Source organism: Sus scrofa, chromosome 13 (genome assembly GCF_000003025.6).
Source record: "Sus scrofa isolate TJ Tabasco breed Duroc chromosome 13, Sscrofa11.1, whole genome shotgun sequence".
Lineage (NCBI taxonomy): Eukaryota > Metazoa > Chordata > Mammalia > Artiodactyla > Suidae > Sus > Sus scrofa.
The window spans coordinates 11153551-11177846 of record NC_010455.5 but is presented as its reverse complement, the minus strand read 5'-3'; the positions used below and the strand labels follow the sequence as shown (position 1 = coordinate 11177846).

At 41.6% G+C, this 24296-nt stretch overlaps 1 protein-coding gene across 20 annotated transcripts in view; it reads left to right on the top strand.

The window, feature by feature from the left end:
* Window positions 1–24296, top strand: part of THRB (thyroid hormone receptor beta) — a 459872-nt gene that overhangs the window by 182741 nt on the left and 252835 nt on the right. For 15 of the 20 annotated variants that reach the window (XM_021071429.1, XM_021071425.1, XM_021071436.1 and 12 more), the window contains exon 2: window positions 13185–13256. The exons of 1 other annotated variant lie outside the window; for it this stretch is intronic. Coding sequence is in view for 7 of the 19 variants with exons in the window: in XM_013981410.2 (XP_013836864.1) it covers window positions 13185–13256 (72 nt within the window). In the remaining 12 variants the exon portion in view is untranslated. Of the gene's footprint in view, window positions 1–12429; window positions 12906–13181; window positions 13388–24296 lie in introns of those variants that run through there. 4 more of the 20 variants (XM_013981419.2, XM_021071427.1, XM_001928465.6 and 1 more) reach the window with 4 other exon arrangements.

Here is a 24296-nt window from a genome sequence, read left to right as displayed (position 1 = left end):
AAGATGCTTGATATGATTTCAATTTTCTTACAGTTACCGAGGTTAGATTTGTAGCCCAGGATGTGATCAATCTTAGAGACTATTCCATGTACACTTGAGAAGAATGTGTATTCTGTTGCTTTGGGATGGAATGTCCTATATATATATCTATGAAGTCCATCTGGTCTAAGGCTTCATTCAGGGCCTGTGTTTCCTTATTGATTTTCTGTCTGGATGATCTGTCCATGGCAGTAAGTGGGGTGTTAAAGTCCCTCACTATGATTGTGTTATTGTGGATTTGTCCTTTTAAGGTTGTTAGCAGTTGCCTTATATCTTGGGGTGAACCTAGGTTGCATGTGTAGATAGTTAAAATTCTTATATCTTCTTCTTGGATTGATCCTTTGATCATTATGTAGTGACCTTCCTTGACCCTTCAAATATTCATTTTAATGTCTATTTTATCTGATATGAGAGTTGCTACCCCAGCTTTCTTTTGATTCCCATTTGCATGAAATAGTTTCTTCCATCCTCTCACTTTCAATTTGTATGTGTCCCTAGAAGTGAAGTGGGTCTCTTGAAGACAGCATACATATGGATCTTGTTTTTGTATCCATTCAGCCAGTCTATGTCTTTTGGTTGGGGTGTTTAGTCCATCAACATTTAAGGTCATTATTAGTATGTATATTCTTGTTGCGATTTTATTAATTGCTTTGGATTTGCTTTGGTTGCTCGTTTTTCTTCCCTTCTTCTCTTCTTCTCTCCTCTTCTGATTTGATGACTATCTTTAGTGTTGTATTTGAGTTGATTTTTCTTTGTTTGTGTATTCATTGTAAATTTTTAGTTTGCCATTATTCTGAAGTTTTGATGTAAGAGTCTATATGTATATGAGATTATTTTAAGTTGTTGTTCTCTTAATTGCAAGTGCATCTCCAGTGTCTTGCATTTGTACCCACCTCTACTCGTGATTTCTGATTTTGGTGGTATAATTGTGCATGGATGAGCCTTGTCATTTGTGGCATTTTTGTTTCCTGTTGCTGCCTTTTCTTTTCTGCCTAGAGAAGTTCCTTTAGTGTTTGTTGTAAGGCTGGTTTCGTGTTGCTGAATTCTCTTAGCTTTTGCTTATCTGTGAAGGTTTTGATTTCTCCTTCAAATCTGAATGAGAGCCTTGCTGGGTCAAGTAATCTTGGTTGGAGGTTTTTTCCTTTCATCACGTGAAGTATATCATGCCACTCCCTTCTGGCCTGCAGAGTTTCTGCTGAAAAATCTGCCGATAACCTTATCAGGGTCCCCTTGTATGTTACTTGTTTCTCTTCCCTGGCTGCTTTCAGGATTTTCTCTTTGTCTTGAACTTTGGTCAGTTTGATTACTATGTGTCTTGGTGTATTCCTCCTTGGGTTTATTTTATAGGGTACTTGTTGTACTTCCTGGATTTGAGTGAGTGATTCCTTCCCCATGTTAGGGAAGTTTTCAGCTATTATCTCTTGGAATATTTTTCCTGTCCCCTCCTCTCTCTCTTCTCCTTCTGGCACCCCTATGATACGGATGCTGGTGCATTTAACATTGTCCCAGAGTTCTCTGAGACTCTCTTCATTTGTTTTCAATCTTTTTTCTCTTTTCAGTTCTGCATCCGTAATTTCTTCTAATCTGTCCCACCTCGCTTATTCATTCTTCTGCCTCCTGTATTCTGCTGTTAGCTGCTTCTAGTGTATTTTTTGTTTCAGTTATTGTATTTTGCATCTCTTCTTGTTTAAGTTTTATACCTTGTGTCTCTTTGGTCAGTGTTTCCTGTAAGTTATCCATCTTTGCCTCCAGTTTATCTCCAATATCTCTCATCATCTTCAGCATCAACAGTCTAAAGTCTTTTTCTGGAGGCTGAGAATCTCTTCATCACTTAGCTGATTTCCTGGGTTTTTTCCTTTCTCCCTCATCTGAGTTATAGTTCTCTGTCTTTTCATTCTTATGGGTTTTTGGTGTGGTGATCTTTTTGCAGATAATAGAGTTGTAGCCTCTCTTACTTCTGGTGTCTTCCCCCCTTGTGGCTGAAGTTGGTATGGGGGCTTGCTATAGGCTTCCTGATGGGAGGGCCTGATGCCTGCCCACTGGTAGGTGGAGCTGATTCTAATCCCTCTGGTGGGTGGGGCTTAGTCTCTGGATGGGATTAGAGGCAGCTGTGTGCCTGAGGGGGTCTTTAGGCAGCCCGTTTACTGAGGGGCAGGGCTGTGATCCCACCTGGATTGTTGTTTGCCCTGGGGCTTCTCAGCACTGACTGATGGGTGGGGCCCGATTTTCCCAAAATGGCCACCTCCAGAGAAAGGCACGCTGCTGAGTATTCCTGAGAGCTTTGCTTCCAATGTCCTTCCCTCACAACAAGCCACATTCACCCCTGTTTTCCCCGGATGTCCTCCAAGAACTGCAGTCAGGTTTGACCCAGATTCATATGGAGACTTTGCTTTGCCCTGGGACCCAGTGCATGTGAAAGTCTGTGTGCGCCTTTGAAGAATGGGGTCTCCATTTCTCCCAGTCCCGACGAGCTCCTGTGCACAAGCCCCACTGGCCTTTAATGCCAGATGCTCCAGGGGCTCTTTCTCCCCATGCCAGATCCCCACACGTTGGATTTTGATGTGGGGCTCAGAACTCTCACTCCTGTAGGTGAGTCTCTGTGAACCAGTTAGTTTCCAGTCTGTGAGGCTTCCCACCTGGGAGTTAAGTGGTTTTTTATATCATATAATCACCTCTCCTACCTCTTGATGTGGCCTCCTCCTTGTCTTCTGGAGTAGGGTATCTTTTTAAAGTTTCTGTTCCATTTGGTTGAAGATTGCTCAGCCTTTAGTTGTGAATTTTGTTGTTTTTAGGACAGAAGTTAAGCTCCAGTCCTTCTATTCCACCATCTTAATCCCATCTTCCTCCTTTTCTGTTCCTTAATTTCTAGCCTTTCTTTCACTTAAATTCTAAAAGCCTCAATTGGCTTTTTAGTCCTATGTTCTTTTACTTCATTTTAATATCTACCCTAGAAGTTAAGATTGTACTATTAATTTGTACTATTAATTTGTTATACAAATTATGACTAGAAAGTGCAACAGAGCATTTTAATTCTATTTATTGCTCATATCTTTTGAGTTATTATTGCTTATATTTCAACTTTACATACATTTTAAAACTATAAGACATTACAATTATTGTTTTAAAAACAGTTAATATTCATTTAGTTTTGCTACATATTTACCATTTTTGTCACTCATCATTCTTCCTAAATTTCCAAGTTCCCATCTGGACCTTTTCTCTCCTGCCTGAGGTACAGCTCTTTAATGTGATTTTAGTGTTGTTGTGCTGGTGAAAAAAATTCTCTTAGGATTGCTCATCTAAAAAGGTCTTTAATTCATCTTCATTTTGAAACAGTCTTATTGGGGTGTAACTGATATAAAATAAACTGAATGTATTTAAAATACTCAGTTTAGTATGTTTTGACTATTAAAACATCACCACAATCAACATAATGAATATATCCATCATCCATTAAAGTTTCTTTATGCTCCATTTTGATTCTCCAAGTGCAGAGCATCTTTCCTTTTCACATTTTTAAAATAGATGTTATTGGAGCACAGTTGACTTACAAAGTTGTGTTAGTTTCAAGTATATAGCCAAGTAAATTAGTTATACATGTACATATATCCATTCTTTTTCAGATTCTTTTCCCATATAAGCTATTTACACAGTCTTACGTAGATTTCCCTGTGCAATACAGTAGGTCCTTGGTTTTGTTTTTTAATTAAAGTGTGGTTGATTTACAATGTTCCTTCAATTTCTGCTATACAGCCAAGTGACCCAGTCACACACACACACACACACACACACACACACACACACACATTCTTTTTTTCATATGATCTTCCATCATGTTTTAACCTAGGAGTTTAGACATAGTTCCCTGTACTGTGCAGGAGGATCCCATTGCTTATCCATTTTAAATGGAATAGTTTGCATCTACCAAACTCCCTGTCCATCACTCTCCCTCCCTCCACCCTCTTGGCAACCACAAGTCCACATTACTTTGAGGGCACTTAGAGCAAACCTATTTCTTCCTGGGCCTTTGCGTTGGGTTCATCATGGTACTAGATAAGAATCTTCCAGTTTCCTGGGTCAGCATGATATTAACCTTTACATCATGCCTCCATGTGCCAGGCACTGTTCTAAACACTTTATGCATTCAATATTTTATTAACTTAATCCTCCCACAACTCTGTGAATTAGATGGTTATTACTGTCCCCATTTTATCATTGAGGAGCCCAAGGTGGGAACTGGAGTGCCCTGAAGTGTGTGTCAGGGCGAGATCATACATGTGCATCCCGGGGCCTGGTGAAAATCACTCAGAGACTCACCAGTGTGTCAGTAACAAGTACAAGCACAGATGTGTTATTTTCAGTTCTTACATGTTATTTTTATTTTGGAAAATTCAGAAAGCATAGGTAAGTATACAGAATAATTTTTTTTTTTTTTTGTCTTTTTGCCTTTTCTAGGGCTGCTCCCACGGCATATGGAGGTTCCCAGGCTAGGGGTTGAACTGGAGCTGTAGCCACTGGTCTACTCCAGAGAAATAGCAATGTGGAATCCAAGCCACATCTGTCACCTACACCACAGCTCACAGCAATACCAGGTCCTCAACCCACTGAGCAAGACCAAGGATCGAACCCGTAACCCCATGGTTCCTAGTCAGATTCATTAACCACTGCGCCATGATGGGAACTCATACAGAATAAATTTAAATCTCAATGACCCAGCCACCCAAAGAGGACTACTTTTAGCCATTCATTGTATATCCATTGAGCCCTTTGCTGTTGTAGATAATACCTCATGAACATCTCTGCCACAGAGGCCTTGCATATAGCCTTAACCATTTATTTAAGATAAATCCTGGGAAGAAGAAAGACTGAATAAAAGAACCTGAAAACTTCAGGCTTTTGATATGCTTGCTAATGTTTTACTAGTTGGGTGAATACAGGTAGAAGGAAGGGTGCATAGTAAGTGCGTGAATATCAAAGAAGTCACAGGTAAGAAAGGCTATTCTAGCACCAGAGTACTGGCCAGAAAGCCTCCAAAGACTGCAATATGATGATTCTGTAGTATCTGCTCATTTTTTTTTAAGAAAGAGGAAATGGGTTTTTTTTGGTTGTTGTTTGGTTGGTTGCTTAGGGTTTTTTTGGCCACGCCCATGGCATGCAGAAGTTCCCAGGCCAGGGATCAAACCTGTACCACAGCAGGTACAAGGCTGGATCCTTAACCAGCAGGCCACCAGGGAACTCCAATGAAATGGTTTTTAGTTTTTCAATCAATGGCTCTCTTTTGCTGGGTGCCACTGACTTTGAAGCTCTAAAGCCTTGTGCCATTTGTTGGTTCTTACGGTTCATTGTGTGGTTCCAATTCTAATTGTGTGCGTTTGGTCAAAAGAATCATTACAAGTTCGCTCTAGTCTGTGATCCGGATAGACATCCTCAACACCCATTTCTGCTATTGCCCCTTCACGGGTAGTGGTTTCCCTGCCGTGCTTTGTTTGCAGATCAAACAGAGGTGGTGGTTCTCCAGAGGAATGAATGCCATCTTTGTTCAAAGGGGCCAGAGGGAGGAGAATCTAATTCCACCGAAGTGAGAAGACAGTAAACTGATCCTGAGTTTCCATTGAGGTTGGAAAAAGAACAGTAAATGACAGCAAAATGGAATAGCTTGATACTTGCATGGTATAAATTACCCAGCGGAAGAGATGTGTTGAGGACAGAGAGGATTTGATCTCCGTCTTTCAGTCTTCCGTCGTTGCCAACCATCACGAAGTACAAAAGTTGGCTCAGCAAACCTTGGCTTCACCCAGGGTACTAGAGAGAGAGCCAAGAGATTTTTTTTTTTTCCTTACTAAGTTGCTGAGGATTGGTCTTTCGTGGATATGTTTACATTGGTGAACAAAGGCAGAATCCTTTTGTGATTTTGCTACAGTCGTGTTTTTCAGACTGTGGGTTAGGCCCTATTAGCAGATTATGAAATCAGTTTAGCAAGTTATGACCAACTTTTCTTTAATGAAATAGTATGTAGAAACAAATAGAAAGGGCAGGGTTGAATGGAATAGAAAATATCCAAGTACTTCACATAAGCAAGAATATTGTCTTAGAGAACTTTTGTTTCAGGTAGATATACATACACACATTTAAATTTCTGCACATGTGTTAGAGATCAAAACAAGCTTCATATTGTGAGTCATGGTCAAATAATTACTGCTGGAAATTTTTTTACATTAGAGGGTTTTTTCCTACTTTTTGCTGGGAATAATTTTTTTATATAGACAGTTTCCAAAAGTTGTTTCTTTTATTTTTTGCTTTTAGGACCACACCTGTGGCATATAGAAGTTACCAGTATAGGGATTGAATCAGAGCTACAGCTGCCAGCCTACACCACAGCCACAGTAACACCAGATTCAAGGCGCGTCTGCAGCCTATACCACAGCTCATGGTAACACCGGATCCTTAACCCATGAGTGAGGCCAGGGATTGAACCCATGTTCTTGTGGATACTAGTTGGGTTTTTTCCCGCTGAGCCACAACAGGAACTCCCAAAAGTTGTTTCTTTGGAATTGAACAGATCAGACTTTGGGGTCTGGGGTTAAGGTGAGCAGGGAAGTTTCTATGTTAATATAGATAGCAGTTACCTTCCTGCTGATCAAAACTACAAGTAGAAAAAGCTTGGCTTATCGGAATCTGTCTTTATTATGGTTCTATGTAGAAAGCAGCTCTGATAATGACACCTCTTTTCAAATGTCAGAAAGAAAACACCCCAGGTCAGAAAACTTCCATAGTGTCATTCAAATACCAAACCAAGGGTCATCATATTTTGACACAAGGCTAGCTCATGGCAACCATATATCTGATTGCCTGTGATTAGAGTTAAGACTTTACCAAACAATGAAGTCACTAGTAGCTAATTGTGATGACATGGGCTGATTTTAAAACTTTACTATAATAATTTACTAACCAAGTAAGTTTTCATGCATGCAAAATTTTCCCCCTTAATTCAGCTTAGTTTAAGTTTGTATTCATTGCTTTGAGTGCATATTAAGTAGACTCATGAACTTGGGTAAGATCTAGAGGGTAGACCAATGGTATGTAAATTATCCATACATGGGAAATGCACTTATAAATATGTGTATATAGATCATATTAGTATATAATACCTTTGACCAATGCATCAATTCATTGGTACATCATTAATCCTTATGAAAACAAAGAAGAGGCAATACAATAAATAAAAACATTCACTCTAGAAAACAGCATTGGCTACCTGAGGAGCTGTTTGAGAGGGGTTTGGAGGTTGTGTTTGGACTCAGCAGTAAGGAGAGGTGGCATTTGATTAGTAATATCTGTGACGACATGGGTGGGGACAGTGATGATGTATATGCCACTTGTTTATGTTGAAGTTTTTCAATTTAGTAATCTTTATGGTATCTTGGAAACATGCGTGCCTTCCTCCATTTTATAGGGAGAAGGAAAGGAGAGCAGATAGAGGTAACCCAAAACGAAACCTTTTATTTGTTTTCTTCTGTACCCTTTTTTTAAATTGAAGGGTAATAGATTTGCAATATTATATCAGTCTCAAGTGTACACCCCAGAGATCAATATCTTCATTATCCTTCATTTACAAAATTAAACCTTCTAGTATCTCTTGCGCCTCTGTCATTTCTGCTCATAGCTATCCAGATTATTTTAGATAATTCCTTGCAAATGTTTATGTCTGTTTATTCCTTTCTGTACCCATTGCCACTGTTGCACTTTTGATCCTCATTAAAAGAATTATTCGAGGAGCTCTCTAGATGGCTTCCCTGCTTCTGGTGCTTACAAATGTTGGATAGGGTCAAGGGTCAGGGACTCCACTGAAAGCCACGTGAAAGCTCAGTGCCACCTCTCAGAAAACTGAAAGCTTGCACAGACTCCTGCCAATTTGCTCAGGAGGGCTATGGGCTACCGGAGGTCGATGCTTAATTATAAATCCTAGTCTGGTTGTCTCCCTCCCACCTATCGCTCAAACTTTTATCAGAGTAATTATTTCTTTTTTAAAAAAATTATTTTTCTCAATTTAATTTAATTCGCATTTTATATTGCAGTACAGTTGACTTCCAATATTGTGTTACTTTCAAGTGTACAGCAAAGTGAATCAGTTGTACATCTACATATATCCATTCTTTTTCAGATTTTTTTTCCCACGTAGGTGATTACAGAATGTTGAGTAGAGTTCTCTGTGCTATACAGCAGGTCTTTGTTGATGGTTTATTTTATATATAGTAGCGTGTATCTGTTAATCCCATACTCCTAATATATCCTTCCCCCCTCTTTCTCCTCTGGTATCCATAAGTTTGTTTTCTGTTTGTGTGTCTGTTTCTGTTTAGTAAATAGGTCCCTTTGTAGCATTTTTTAAAATATATTCCACATATAAGTGATATTCCTCTCTGCTCAGAACTGATTCACATCCCATTGCTTTCAGAACAGAAAGAAGTCCAATCTTTCAAGCTCTCACTTTGTGGCCTCATTGCTCCCACTCCAGTCCTCCTGCCTCCTCCCAAATACACAACCGTCTCAGCCTAATTGGAACATGCCTCTTTCTCTCAATGTTCCCTCACTGTGCTCCCACCCACCCCCTCACCTGCTCAGGCCCTTTCTAACCTTCAAGCCCAGTGTCTCTTCTGACTCTCAGTTATTTCTGTGGATGGTGTTCTCAGCACCGGCTCATGCCGTGTGTAGCGTCTTGACCATCCTGGTGGTGTGTTGGCCTGATGGCCTTCAGATCCCTCCTTGCCCTTTCCTGGTGTGACTGAGAGGCTGCCCCTAGGAGTGGGCTGTCCAGGGTCCTGAGTCAAGGGGCCTCCAGCTGCAGTCAGCCTTGGGAAGCCCTGAAGAGTCTCTCTGGTAGCAGCTGGTCTCCGCTGGGGCGTCAGCTCCTCCTAGGGAGCCCCTTTGGGCTATGAGCTTCTGTGGGATCGCCCTGGCCTCTGGGCTTTCGCACCCACACTTCTATTCTTCTATTCTATTCTTCATGTCTGTCACTCAGGGATTTTCTGCAGTTACTGAGTTCCTGGATGCCTCATTCTTCCCTGTTTGCCTTCACATCCTTCCTTCTCCTATGTCATCAATTCCCTGACAAGAGTCCTTCTGTTTAAATACTTAGTCCACCTTATGTTTTCCTACTGGAACCTTGACTGATAGGGCTGGCATTGGGTGGATATTTGCTGAATGTTACTACCTGATTTTAAACTATTTTCTAGGAGGGCCTCTCTTTTTTTGAGCAAACCAGGGGTAGCGTTATACAGGCTTACCTGGGGGAGTAACACATTACCTCAAAATCAATGGTTTGAAACAATTGGTGTTTCTAAGTTCACAAGTCTGAAGGTTGGCTACTTGGTGGTTCTCTGAGTTCTAGCTGGTCTACCCATGTACCTGTGAGTCAGCTGGGGGGCTCTGCTCATCTTTGGATGCTCTTGTATGTGTGGGGCTTGGCTGCTCCAGGCTGATCTGTGATGGCCATCCTATATTGCTCAAGTATGACAAGCCAGCCCAGGCATGTTCCCATGGTGATTACAGAGGAGCTAAGAAAACCCATAAATACAACGAGAACTTTTTCAAACTTCGACATGCAGCCTAGCTGCTAATAATATTCCATGGGCCAAAGCAAGTTGCATGGCCAAAACCAGAATCAAAGGGAGTGAGGAAACTGACTTGATCTCTTTAGTGAGAGGATCTGCAGAGTTACATGACAAAAAAGTAGGAACAGGGAGGGCTGAAGATGTAGGTCGTGAATGTCACACAATCTGTCTATATCAGGCTCCACAGGATTTGGGGAAAGACCTGAAACCAGAGAAATAGATAGATGATATTAGTTTGGGGCCATAATAGTAACCCCTCTTTAAATGAAAATTTTGCAAGAAAATACACATTATGTATTTACTAGTTTGTTCTGTAGAGTATATTTGCACATAGTTACAGACTGAAAAAAAAAATAGACCAAGAGCCATTTATAAATAACATATATTAATAAACCAAGTTAAAGGGACTTTATTTATTTTTTTAACCTTCAATTTGCATTAATTGGGAGCAGTCATGGAAAATAGTGCCAACCTCACTTCAGGTCAGATGACTTAACAAAATGAACTGTTTCATACCCAGAAATAAATGTATTCCAAATATAAATATGAATCAGTTACAAAACAGAATCTTTTGAAAGTACAAAATAACCACACTGTTAATGTATTTGTGTCCCAATTAAAAATGTGCAAAGAACACACATTCTAGGCCAAAGTTGTCCCCAGGAACGATTCTCATTTTTGCTTTGAATCTTGTGTAAACAAACCGGGCAGCCTCCTTTGAGCTATGAGCAAATCCACAGCTCCCTGCTTTCTAAAGAGAAGAATTTAAAAATGGGAATGTTTAAGTTGGAAAGGTCTGGGGCTTGACCTTGCTACTTTAAATTTCCTTCATCACTAGGAAATCACTTTGAATTTGTCTACTTGGAGAACTCTAATTTGGTGTGTTCTTGGTTTGAGCCACACCATGAAAGAGATGCTGTCTGTTTGTATTACAGCAAAACTTGGAAGCCACCTCGGTGACACTGTTTTTCAGTTTTCTCCTCTGCAGTTTTATCTTTCAATCTGAGCCAGTTCTCAGTAATTCAGAATGAGGTCCATGACATCCTGCTGCCTGAGTGAGATGCCTGGCTAGCCTCTTTTTCCCTCTTTGGCTTTGGACACAGTTTTAAACCTTTCTCTGTCACACCTTTCCTCATCTGAGAAATAGGGTTATTAATAATACATACCTCCTAGGGGCATTGTGAGGATTAAGTGAGATTGGGTGGGAAAGTTAGCATACCCCAGCCCACAAAACTTACCTGAGACATGTTCTGCATTAAAGTGCTTAGTATGAATCATGATGTGAGAGTGTTTAGGTTGTTTTCACTGAGTTAGGGTCACATATATTCTCCAAGGTCTAAATCAGAATTATGTCCTCAAACAAATTAGTTATTATTTTCACACAAAGGCACTGCTTCTTTTTAGATAATAGTGTCAAGGGTGGTAGGGTATGTCTACTCATAGTCACTAGAAAACCACAACAGCCACAGACACAAGCTTCTTCCAGGCTTTGTCAATTTAGTCTTTGAGACCACTTTTAGAATATGCATTGTTATTGCTTTTTTTTTTTTTTTTGGTTAAAGTATAGTTGATTTACAATGTTCTGGTAGTTTATGGTGTACAGCAAAGTGATTCATTATATATTTTTTTTCTTCATATTGTTTTCCTTTATGGGTTATTCTCTGTGCTATACGCTAGGTCCTTGCTGTTTATCTATTTTATTTATAGTAGTGTATATGTGCTAACTCCAAATTCCTAATTTATCCCTCTCCCAGCTTTCCCCTTTGGTAACCATAAGCTTGTTTTCTATGTCTGTGAGTCTGTTTTGTAAATGGGCTTCTTAAATGTCCTGGTCTTCAGCCTCATAATATCAGAGCTTCTGGTGGCCTAGCAAACAGTGCATTGATAATGACAATTTGGGAGTTAAAGATTTATCACAAAAGCAAGCAGAGAGGGACTTTGAAGAAAATAGATAAATACAACCCCCAAGTGGTCCTTAATGTTGTTCAAAAAGGGGAGAAAATTAATGATAAGCAGATCAATTTTTCTGACACCAGAAATATATTTTGTCTTTCAACACACTGAGTGTCCGGCTTGCATGGAGCCATAGCTTAGAAGAACAGAATCCTGAGAAGCTCACAGAGTAGAGCTGCAGAGAAAATTCACACCTGCACACATACATGTGCTCACAGGCACACACACACAACCAGCACATGCTTTAATAACACAACAAGGCCATTATAGACACTTTAATGTTTTGATGGTGTGTTGGGTGAAAAGGCAGTGACAGAACTTAGACTCAGTGTGCCAGGAAAGGGCATGAGCTTCTGCAGTCAGTGAGGTCAGCTCCCACACAAGATGTTGAGTCAAAATGTAGAACCATAGGTACACATGTGTTGAGTTAAATCACAAAGATGAATTAAAGCACACCCTTACTGGAGTTCCCCTTGTGGCTCAGCAGAAATGAACCCATCTAGTATCCATGGTGATGCAGGTTCAATCCCTGGCCTCGCTCAGTGGGTTAAGGATCCTGCATTGCTGTGGCTGTGGCTCGTGGCTGCAGCTCTGATTCAACCCCTAACCCAGGAACTTCCATATGCCATGTGTGTAGCCCTAGAAAGCAAAACAGAAAAACAAAACAAAACACACACTCAATGTCCATTGTCCGGGATACACGTAAATGCTTTTTAAAATGTGTCCTACAAAGATTCAAACCAATTCATGGTCTGGTCTTGGAGTGAGGTTGTCAAGGAGATTATACCTGTGCTCTATTTTGTTTAATTTTAAAAAAAAGAGCAGATATGACACCATGTTGTCAACAGTCCCTTCTTGGGTAGTGGGGACCCCAGACATTTGTCCTGCCAACCTCTGTTTCCCTGTGATTTCTAAGTCCCCACCCCTGACCATGAAAACAATTGTGGGACCCGTTACTGAAAAAGCAGGTCTTTACTTGCTGTGCAAACAGACTCCCGAAGACATTGTCTACTGCAAGAGCAGATGCCGTGGTTTCTCTTTCATCTGCTTACATGCAAGGGAAGTGTCCCCAGTGTCATCGCCCTTGACACCATCTAGACGGCTTCATAGTTTCCTCTCATGCACACACCCTGATGTCCATGCCCCAACTGGTGTTTGTTAGGACTTATCAAAACCGTCCCCCGACTCCCAGCTGGACCGTTTTTAAGCACAAAAGTTCTGAATGGTTTAAGATTCATATTTGCCTTTTCATCCTCTTCCCAGGCTGGGAATCCAAAACCCTGGAGCCCTGTTGTGCACAGAAAAGTAGGTCTTTGGGATCCTCATGTCCCATGCCTATACTGTGTTATTCCGATCTTTGTGTTAAAGTCTCTTTCTCTGTAACCCTCTCCCCTTTGGAATGAGATTTTTATCGAAGTCTATCTGCATGTATTCAGAATCAGAAACAGCTCTGAAACCAGACCCTATTTACACATAGAAAGAAGAACAGTGGCCGATCAAGCAAATGTTGGGAAATTTTAAAAACAACAACAACAAAACACTTCTATTTATCTTCCTGTGTTTCCTTTTTTTTTTTTCCCCCAGATCTGCGGTTTCCCTCCCATTGGCCGTCCTGCGTGGGTGCCGAGTTCCACATGGGATTTCATGGATCGGAAGGTCAGATGTCAGGCTTGACTTGGCTGTTGGCAGACTCGTGGTCTTTATGGTTGTCACGTTTTCGCGTTCTGGGAATTACCTCCTTATTTGCAGCAGTGCTGCTGTGGTTCTTTAAGAGAGTTTTGAACTCTGTAGGTATTCAGGAGAAATATAAAGCATTACAAACATAATGGAGAAAAGGAGGCTTCAAATTCTCTTGCGGGAAGAAGAGTAATAATTGGACAGAGAAAGGAGCCCATTTTTTCATTGGTGATGTGGAAAATGCTCAGTGGAGGGAGTTCCCGTCGTGGCTCAGCGGTCACGAACCCAGCTAGTATCCATGAGGATGCGGGTTTGATCCCTGCCTTTGCTCAGTGGGTTAAGGATCCAGCGTTGCTGTGAGCTGTGGTGTAAGTTGCAGACTCAGCTCAGATCCGGCATTGCTGTGGCTGAATCAGGCCAGCAGCTGCAGCTCCTATTTGATCCCTAGCCTGGGACCTTCCATATGCTGCAGGTATGGCCCTAAAATGCAAAAGAAAGGAAGAGAGGGAAAGCAAGAAAGAAAAGAAAGAAAATGCTCAATGGAGAAACAGAGGCAGCGGTCTCTTAAATCTCTCTTTTCCTTGAGTGCTAAAGAAGGCAAAAGGATCAGGTCACCCTGGGTCAGAGCGAGTCAGGTAGACACGGGCACCTGTACAGGGAAGGTGGCCTCCCCTTCCTGAGAAGCCCCCCCAACCTCCCTCTAGGCCCCAGATGTTTGGAGACATCAGGCAGCCTGTTTGGGATGCTAGGATGTCATTTGGGAACCCAGTTTGTTTACATTATTATAACAACAGTTTCAGCTTGGCTCTGCAGTTAGAGTTGTGTCAGCACTTCCCTTTCTCTGTTTATTATTTTTAGCACTTTAAAAGCTAACCAGGAAAAACGGCTTTCTGGCAGTGAGGTGTCATTCCGGCTGGGCCGGGGTCTGTGGCGTCTATAGAAGTGCAGGCTGCTGTGGGAGTCGGGCCCCTTGAATGCTGTCTTTGTGCCTCCCATCGCCAGGGCCTCTGGCCTATTGTCCAGCCGCCTCAGTTGGGGTGGCGCTATCTGATTGTAACCAGTACTAATATTACAGTGCTCGAGGGCCAGGCTCTCCCTGGGGGCCCCCAGTCTGGCTGCCTCTGTCTCCCAGCCCTCTCTCCAGGGGACCAGTCCCAGCTCTTGTATCAGAAACGCTATTTGTAATTTATAGACTGTGCCAGGGAAATCGAGCAGTAAGGATCGTCTAGACCTGCAGTTCTCTACCTTTTTTTTTTCCACAAAGAACCCTTTACCCAAATGAAATCTTCCAATGAAATGCAGTTTATCAGACACAGAAAAGTAGAGCTGTTCCCTTTGGAGGAGAGAAGGTTGCTCTCAACTCCATTCTTCAGCCTCCACTCCACCCACCCCCAAAAAACCTTCGACTCCTCCAAATACTTGTATACCATTTGCACAGTGTGAGCCCCTCAGTTTTCAGATAAGGAAACTAAGAGGTGATTGTATAAATGCTTAAATCATGAGACATTAGGAGTTCCCTGGTGGCTTAGTGGGTTAAGGACCTGGACTAGGGGGAGAGACAGGATGGACTGGGAAGAGGCACAAGGGAATTTTCTGGGGTGATAGGAATGTATATCTTAATAGAAGCGCGGCCTGCATGGCATTTGTCAAAACTCTCCTGTGCTTTTTACTGTACATAAATTATACCTCCCTTAAAAAATAACACCAAAGAAGGAAAATAAAGCCAGAAAACCAACCATTTGGTGGATGAAAACACTGAAATGCTGAAAATGCTGACAGTCTTTCCTAAATTACGTAAGCTGTTTATTGAGTGGGGTCCGCGGTCATTACGCAGAGTCGCAGGAGACAGGAGACCATGCTGCTTTTCTGACACTTTCTTTGTTCAATAATTATCTAAATCAGAAAAAAAAAAAAAAAGAGAAATCACAGAATTTCAGACTATAGAACCACTAAATATCTTCTGGGGTCTTCTAGCCTGTAATACAGCTAGCTGAAGGATGAGGTAGGAGTTTTGGAATAGAAACTTCAAATACAAACTTGATTTGTGCATTCCTGTGACATGGACTATTGATAAGGCTCAGGAAATTGTTCATAATTTTTAATCTTTTGATCCTTCATCAGAATGCTTTTTGGGGGACCTAAGAAAAATTCAGGAGTCCTTTTCATGTATCTTACCAGAGTGGAACTTCTGGTGTCAGGCTGGAATTCAGGCCTCAAGTGATACCTCCATCCTTGCAATGAGGCATTTGGACCCTTTTTTTAGGAAATTGAACTGTATTTGATTTACAGTGTTGCGTTAGTTTCAGGTGTACAGCACAGTGATTCAATTATACATGTAAACATATATATATATACACACATACATATTTCTCAGAGTCTTTTCCCTTATAGGGTATTACAAGATATGGAGTAGAGTTCCATGCGCTATACAGTAGATTTGTGTGTGTGTGTGTGTGTGTGTGTGTGTGTGTGTGTGTGTGTGTGTGTGTGTGTGTGTGGTCTTTTTGTCTTTTCTAAGGCGGCTCCCATGGCATATGGAGGTTCCCAGGCTAGGGGTCGAATCGGAGCAGTGGCCACCAGCCTATGCCACAGCCACAGCCACACAGGATCCGAGCCGCATCTGCCACCTACACCACAGCTCACGGCAACTCCAGATCCTTAACCCACTGAGCAAGGCCAGGGACCAAACCCACAACCTCGTGGTTCCTAGTCGGATTCGTTAACCACTGCGCCACGATGAGAACTCCCTATACATTAGATCTTGTTGTTTACCTATTTTATGTAGAGCAGTGTGTATCTGTTAATTCCAGATTCCTAATTTATCCCTCCCCTTCCCTCTTTCCTCTTTGGAAACCATAGTTTGTGTCTATGTATATGTCTGTGGATCTATTTCTAATGTGTAAATGAGTTCATTTGTATCTCTTTTTATATTCCATGTATAAGTGATATCATATGATATTTGTCTTTGTCTGGTTTACTTCACTTGATATGATCCTCTCTAGGTCCATCCATATTGCTTCACATGGCATTATTTCATTCTTTTTAATGGCTAAGTAATATTCCATTTTATGTATGTGTCGCATCTTTAGTCATCCATCTGTCAGGGGACGGTTAGATGGTTTCCATGTCTTGGCTACTGTAAATAGTGCTGCAGTGAACACTGGGTTGCAAGTATCTTTTCAAATCAGAGTTCTAGGGATCCTTTAAAATGCCTTTCTTCTTTCTCAAATACTTGGAGCCAACCCTACTTAAATTTTTTCATTTGTGTTTTAGAAGTCTAGCAGTACCCTGGAGGGTCTTTATTTGGGTTGAAATGCTGCTAAGGTCATAGGCCAAGAAGGCGGCACCCAGCACCAACCCTGACTTTTAGAGCCTGATGAGGACACTGGGCTGGGAGGAGCAAGGAGAATTTCTTGAGAAGAAAATGATGACAGTGTTGGAAAGTGGTAAGAGACAGTTACATGAAGCAAGAGTAGGAAAGATTTAAATATACAGCGGTCCCTACGTATTCAGACGAAATGGTCCCAAAAGCCCCGCATTTACCAAAACCCACAGGGGCTCAAGGCCCTCAGGTGGCTGAAAGGGTGTGGAACAGCCGGCCTTCCAGATCTGAGGAGCTGCATCCATGGAGTCAGCCAACCCCAGATTGATCTGGAGGACAGACTGGGTCGAAGGTTCCAGTCTTTGGGGAAGTGTAACTTTTCTTCAAAAAGACCAAACTGCTTCTTCAGTAATGTCCCAGCCAAGGGCCAAGGCCTCTTTCACTCACAGGATGAATCTACATTAACAAAAATTTAGCTCACTAAATGAAGCTATGGCAAAACCAAATCATCTGTAAAAAGAACATTTTAAATAACTAGGACATTTTTTAACCCACACATACCGCACTTTGCCTGCACATACACGCAGATGTCCTAATCGAATCAAGTTTAATTTAGCAAGATTTGTATACAACCAATTTAGTTTAATGTGCATAAGAGCAGAAATGAAATTGCACAATGGAAGAGTTTGAGCAGAATCTGCTCTTTTTGCAATTCAGTGCCCATTTGAAAGGAACTGTTTCTTCAAGTCATTAAGAGTCACCTTATCCAAATGGAAACTATCAAGACGAATAGTGTGACTTCTCCATTCCTGGGACTTGGGACAAGACCTTCCCATTCTTCTGGAGCTGACATTCTTAAAATGTATATGTGTGTATGCATTTATCTACAGGGCAGGCGGTGTTAGGAAAATGTATGTATTCAGATTTCAGTTACTCATGAGAATGAGAGTAGAATGTCAATAACTGAAGTCCAATCTATTGATAATTTTTCCAATTGAGTTTTTTCAATGATTTTTATTTTTTCCATTATAGTTGGTTTACAGTGTTCTGTCAATGTTCTACTGTACAGCAAAGTGACCCAGTCACACATACATATATACATTCTTTTTCTCACATTATCCTCCATCATGTTCCATCACAAGTGACTAGATAATAGTTCCCAGTACTATACAGCAGGATTAATTGCTTATCCATGACAAATGCAATAGTTTGAACCTATTAACCCCAGATTCCCAGTCCATCCCACTGATACACGGCATAAATAAACCTTTCCATTGACTTTTAAAAATCAGCAACTTGAACCTTTTCATCCATTAAACTTCTTATGAGGGCTAACAAATAGGAAAATATCCTGATTTGAGTTTTTAACTCCTTCTCCTTCCCCCAACTATTTTTCCTATTTATGCCATTGGATGAATAACAACTGAAAAACTGGATGAAAGAAAATAACAAACACTTAGTGTGCAGATTATTATTATTCTCAGTTTCCAGACAAGAAAATGGAGGGTAAAAGATCAGAAGCCATGCCTAAAGGTGTCACTGTCATAGTGACAGGACTGGGCTTGAACTCAGACCTTTCTGTCTATACACCCCAGTCTTGGAGTTCCTGTTATGGCACAGTGGGTTACAAACCCAGTTAGTATCCATGAGGATGCAGGTTTGATCCCTGTCCTCACTCAGTAAGTTAAGGATCCAGTGTTGCCATGACCTGTGGTATAGGTTGCAGACATGGCTTGGATCCCGTGTTGCTGTGGCTGTGATGTAGACCGGCAGCTGCAGTTCTGATTTGACCCCTAGCCTAGCAACTTCCATATGCCTCAGGGGCAGCCCTAAAAATGAAAAAAAAAAAAGCGAGCCCCTGTTTTGAGAAGGGAAACAATGGATTGAAACTAATCATCATATTACATTGGTTGGAGCAGAGAAATAGCTAAATTTTTGGAGAGAATAAGCTACTATTTGGAGCCTACACATAGCAGAAAATCTTAAATAAAGTGACAAACACAAAAAAATTTATCTTTCTCTCCAGGGCAGTGGGAGGTGGTTCTGTTATCATCTGGGACTCAGATACCTTCTCTCTCTCTCTGTATTTCTCTTCTTAAGCATATGACTTTATTCTCAAGGTTACCTTTTGGCTCAAGATGGCTGCTGGAGCTCTAGCCCTCACGCATAAATTCTAGGTAGCAGAAAAGATGGAAAGAGAAGGGCAAAAGGCAGCCATTACCAGCTGTTTTTTTCTCTCTAGGAGGCCTTCCCTGAATTTCCACCTTATTGCTTCTACCTGCAATCTCAGCTACCAACTCCTGGTTGCAAAAGAATCTGAGAAATGTAGCTGGGTACTTTGCCATCCAAAAGCAAAGTAGAATTTGGTTATAAAGGAATATCATGGAGGCAGATAGTCACAATTAGGCAACTATTAAAGGTTGTGCAGGAGTTCCCATCGTGGTGCAGTGGTTAACGAATCCGACTAGGAACCATGAGGTCGCGGGTTCGATCCCTGCCCTTGCTCAGTGGGTTAACGATCCGGCGTTGCCGTGAGCTGTGGTGTAGGTTGCAGACACGGCTCGGATCCTGCATTGCTGTGGCTCTGGCGTAGGCCAGGGGCTGCAGCTCCGATTCGACCCCTAGCCTGGGAACCTCCATATGCCGTGGGAGCAGCCCAAAGAAATAGCAAAAAAAAAAGACAAAAAAAAAAAAAAAAAAAAAAGGTTGTACAGTTTTGTAGAGGCATGATCAGGGTGGTGTTCTAGAGAAACTGGTTTTTTGGTTGTTGTTTTTTTTTTTTTTGCTTTTTAGGGCTGCACCTGAAGCATATGAAGTTCTCAAGCTAGGGGTCAAATCAGAGCTACAGCTGCTGGCCTATGCCATACCCACAACAACGCCAGTTCCTTAACCCATTGAGCAAGGCCAGGGATTGAACCCGCATCCTCATGGATGCTAGTCAGGTTCCTTAACCACCGAGCCATGAAGGGAACTCCCTGATCTTTTTTTTTTTTTGGAGTATACTTGTGTTGACTGAAAATTATACACAACCTCAAGTTGAGAGTTATGTCTTATTTGGTGAACAAAACTAAGGACTTAACACCAGGAGGCAGCATCTCAAGTAACTCTGAGAAACCACTCTGAAGAGAGAGCTAGGATAGATAGGAATTTTGCAACAAAGGGCAGGTGGTAGGAACAAAAAGTTATTGTTAATAACAGAAAACTAGATTTCTCAAGTTAAGGAATTTAGCACTTTTCTCTGTATGGGTCTTGCAAGGGTCTCAGCTCACTGGAATCATTCCTTTGATGTGCACCTCAGCCTTCTGGGGCTGGTATCCTGTGCTTTCACATCCTGAGTGCTAACCCTGGGGAGTGGCTACAGTGTGATAGCCGCTGGATGGCAGGGATTCCTTCTTTCCTTCCTGAGTTCCCCCAGGGCTCTCCTGCTAGGAGCTGGCTGCAATCACTAGTGATTGTGAAGTCCTTTTTTACCAATGTGGCAGCCAATATTTTGTATCTCACTTGATTTACAATGTTGTACTAGTTTCAGGTGGACAGCAAAGTGAATCAGTTACATATATACATATATCTACTCTATATCAGATTCTTTTCCCATATAGATTATCACAGAATATTGAGTGCTATACAGCAGGTCCTTGTTGGTTATTTATTTTATATATAGTAGTGTGTATCTGCTAATCCCGGAATTCTAATTTATCCCTCTCTTCCACATTTCCCCTTTGGTAACCATAAGTTTGTTTTCAAAATCTGGCGCAATGGAAATGAATCTGACTAGGAACCATGAGGTTTCGGGTTCAATCCCTGGCCTCACTAAGTGGGTTAAGGATCTGGCATTGCTGCGAGCTGTGGTGTAGGTTGCAGATTCGGCTCAGATCCTTTGTTGCTGTGACTGTTGCATAGGCTGGCAGCTGTAGCTCTGATTCATTCGCCCCCTAGCCTGGGGATCTCCATATGCCACGGGTGTGGCCCTAAAAAGCAGAAAAAAAAAAGTAAGTCTGTTTCTGTTTTGTAGATAAGTTCATTTATGTGATATTTTAGATTCCACATATATGTGACGTCAGATGACATTTGTCTTTGTCTGACTAACTTGACTTAGTGTAATAACCTCTAGGTCCATCTGTGTTGCTGCACATGACATTAGTTCATTCTCTTTTATGGCTACAGGAACTGATCTTGTAGCCAACTGCATGATAGGTAAAAGTGGGAGCAAGGGAAGACAGAATTGAGGACTCCAGGTCGTGGTGATGAGTTTTGTATTACTGAGGTGGCATTAGGGACAGGAGGGAAGAAATCAATGTGATCAGATTGGTGAAAAATGCATCGACTAAGGAGAATGTATTCGTTAATTAACTGTGCAATTCAAAACTAGATTTCAACAAACACATACACATATCTTAGTAGCAGGTGTGTATGTGTAGAAAAATACATTATATATATATATACACACGCATATATACATATTCATATATGTATTTACATATTCATATACATATTTTCATGTATACGAATGTGTATATGTTAGAGCACATACATTTACGTATGTATGTATGTATATATATATATATGCTTACATACACATATATGTGACATATATGTGAATGGCAACCCAGGAAATATATCTAGCTAAACTTCTAGGAAACAGGATCTGGATAAACAAAAAATCTCATGTTTTTTTTTTCCTATACAGAAAACTTGCTGGAGATTTACGATGCAGTCTCTTGGCCATAGAGAAATCATATATCAATAAATCCATACATGCATTCACAGAACACAAACAATATAAAACTTTTCTAGGACTCCATACCACTGATTGCTATGATTTTCAAACTTCAGCATCCCCAAAGAAAAAGGAAGAATTACAAGGGGCTAAATAATACACTTTTAAGGGAAACAAAGGATGAAAGAGTTGTAAAGGTAAGAGGTTGTCCTAAAAAGCCAAGCTAGGAGGGCCCTGGTGGCTCAGCAGGTTAAGGATCCAGTGTTGTCACTGCTGAGTTACAGGTCACATTCCTGGCACTTTTGCATTCTGAGGGTGCAGCCCCACCACCTCAAAAAAAGCTAAGCTGGAGGAAGTAGGAAAATCAGGATGGAGGAGGAAACTAGTTTTGCTTTCCTCCTCTCTCTTTCTTTCCTTCTCGTGCTGTCTTGCTGTCTCTCTCTCCTTTAATTTTAGGAGTAGAATCATGCATTTGCTAACCATATTTTCATAGGCTTCTCATTCTGAGTTCCCAAATGAGAAAGAAGTTAAGCTCCAAGCCATCATCACATTCCTTTTATTAAGCCAGTGGGCAGCAGGTAACGGCCATTTTGCAGATGACAAAACCAAAACCCATCTGTGGTGCTGGTAGGACGGAGGCAGGCCCCCGGCACAGCTATTTTGGAACTCCTCGCATCTGTGGTACACAGCACACCCACATAGGCACACACACCCTTTGTGTACGTAAGCACTGGACAAAAACAACCAAGTTGATCAGTACAGCTTTCTCGATGCTTTGTGTTTGACATCTTTGGCTGCCGGGCAACATGAGTTTTCACTTTCACTTTTAAAATCATCTGAATAGGCAGAACTTGATTTTTCTGATTTAACCCCCTCTGACGGCCTTTTGGAAAGCTAGTGTGAGTCCTGTTTTTCCCACACCTTGGAGAGGGGCAGGCACTGGATGGCTGCTCTTCCCCGTGTCTTCTCAGGAAGCCTGCTGAGGCAAGCGTTGTAATTTCTGCTGTTAACGTCCTGGTCAGAGCCTCTCATTAAAAAGTAAATGCCTATACACTTATGTAAGAAAATTACAAACGCATGCATGGGAAAAACACGCCAACTGTAACACTGTGGCTAGCTGGGTGAAGAGTGGGAGGGAGAGGAAAGCGGAGGGGAGATAGGTCATGAGTGTTTTCTTGTATTTTATTTCTTATAAAGAAAGAGACGAGGCGTTTCCTGGTGGCCTGAGGTTGAGGATTCAGGGTTGTTACTGCATGGCTTAGGTTCCATCCCTGGCCCTGGAACGTCCACATTCTGTAGATATGGACCCAAAAAAAGAGAGAGAGAGAGAGAGAGAGAGAGAGAAAGGGAAAGAGATGAAGCAAATAGTGGAAATCTGACATTGTAAATCAACTATAATAAAAAAAAATTTTTAACCCTGAATGGTGGGGCACTTGTGTTTGTGATATTGTTTTATATACCTTTGGAATGTGTGAAATAGTTCATAATTTTAAAAACTTTAAAATTGAGCAAATGCCCCTCATATAGGGTAAAATGAATGGAGCCCTTGAAATTATTTCCTTCAACCGTAGCAGTCTACTTGCAATCACATATCCTTGCTTCTGCATTTCTGTGTGTACTACTTCCTTTCCTTGCCTCCTTCTGCCCTCACTGTTCCCCAGATAACTTCTCACCTTTCCAGACTCAACAGAGGTATCACTTCCTCTAGGAAGCCTCGTTTGACTCCCTGCCCTCAATTCATATCTGAGTTTGGAGGTTCTGCTCATGTCTCAAAGAAACCAGTACATCTTTGTATCATGGTATGTATTACACGGCTCCATAAACCAGAGGCTTGTTTCTCTGACTTCCAGGACCATCACCTCTGGTTGGGCTGCAGCACCGCAGTGGGTACCGTTTGCACAAAATTGTCTGTGTCAGAACTGCCTCCTTCCCATCAGAGAGACCCTCCCCCCGCCTTATGCCTCTGTGCAGAATCCCGGGCCTCATTCCACCTGGAATAGACAAATACTCACATAGCAGACACTCGTTTAATGAATGAAAAAGGGAGCAGTCAACCAAACTCTAGTATCCTCCATGAAGACTTCTCGGGCAAGTGGTTCTTAACGTGTGACCCCTGGACCAGCAGCATCTGCGTCACCTGGTAACTTGTTAAAATACACGTTCCCAGGCCCAATGCCAGACCCACTAAATCAGAAGATCTGGAAGTGGAACCCAGGAAACTTTAACAAGCCATCCAGATGATTCTGATTCATGCTTAACTTTGAGATGCACTAGCTTAGACTGACCAGAACTAAAAACTAAGATTGTATCTTATGTTAGTTGAATTTTGAAAGGGGAAGAAAGTCACCTGGGAAACAGTAAAGGTGGGGGGTGGGAGAAAACAGAGGCAGTAGCCTAGACAAAAGCAGAGAGGCATATTATATAATTTGCAAGTTGGTTGTGATAGAGTAAAGAATTCAGATTAGCAGGACAAGCAAGCTGGCGATCAAGAGTCAGCTTATGTTAAGTCTACCTAAGGTGTTTGGATTTTAACCTGAAAACACCAGGGAGCCCCAAAAACATTTAAACAAAGGAGTGATTTAATCCAGCTTAATATTTTAGAAAGAATCCTATGGCAATGATGTGCCAGATGGCATGGAACTGAGATTGGCTATCTCGGTCCAGATGAGCCTCTAGTAGCCTAGGTGTGAAATAAGAGCTGAACTAAGGCAGTTTTGGTGGGAATGGAAAGGATACGACAGATTCAAGAAATACTATAAAAATAGAATGGATGAAACAGGAATGCTAGAAATCAGGGAGCAAGAGAGAAGCCATCAAGGACTTGCGCCAGTGTCTGTGTTTGTGTCTTAGGCAATGGGCGGGCATTGATGCCATTCACGGAAAGCCAGGAGGGGGAGATTTGAGAACTGGTGTTGGGGCTGGAGAAGATGAGTTAGTCTGAACATTTGGAGTTGGAGGTGCTTATGGAACATCCATTTGG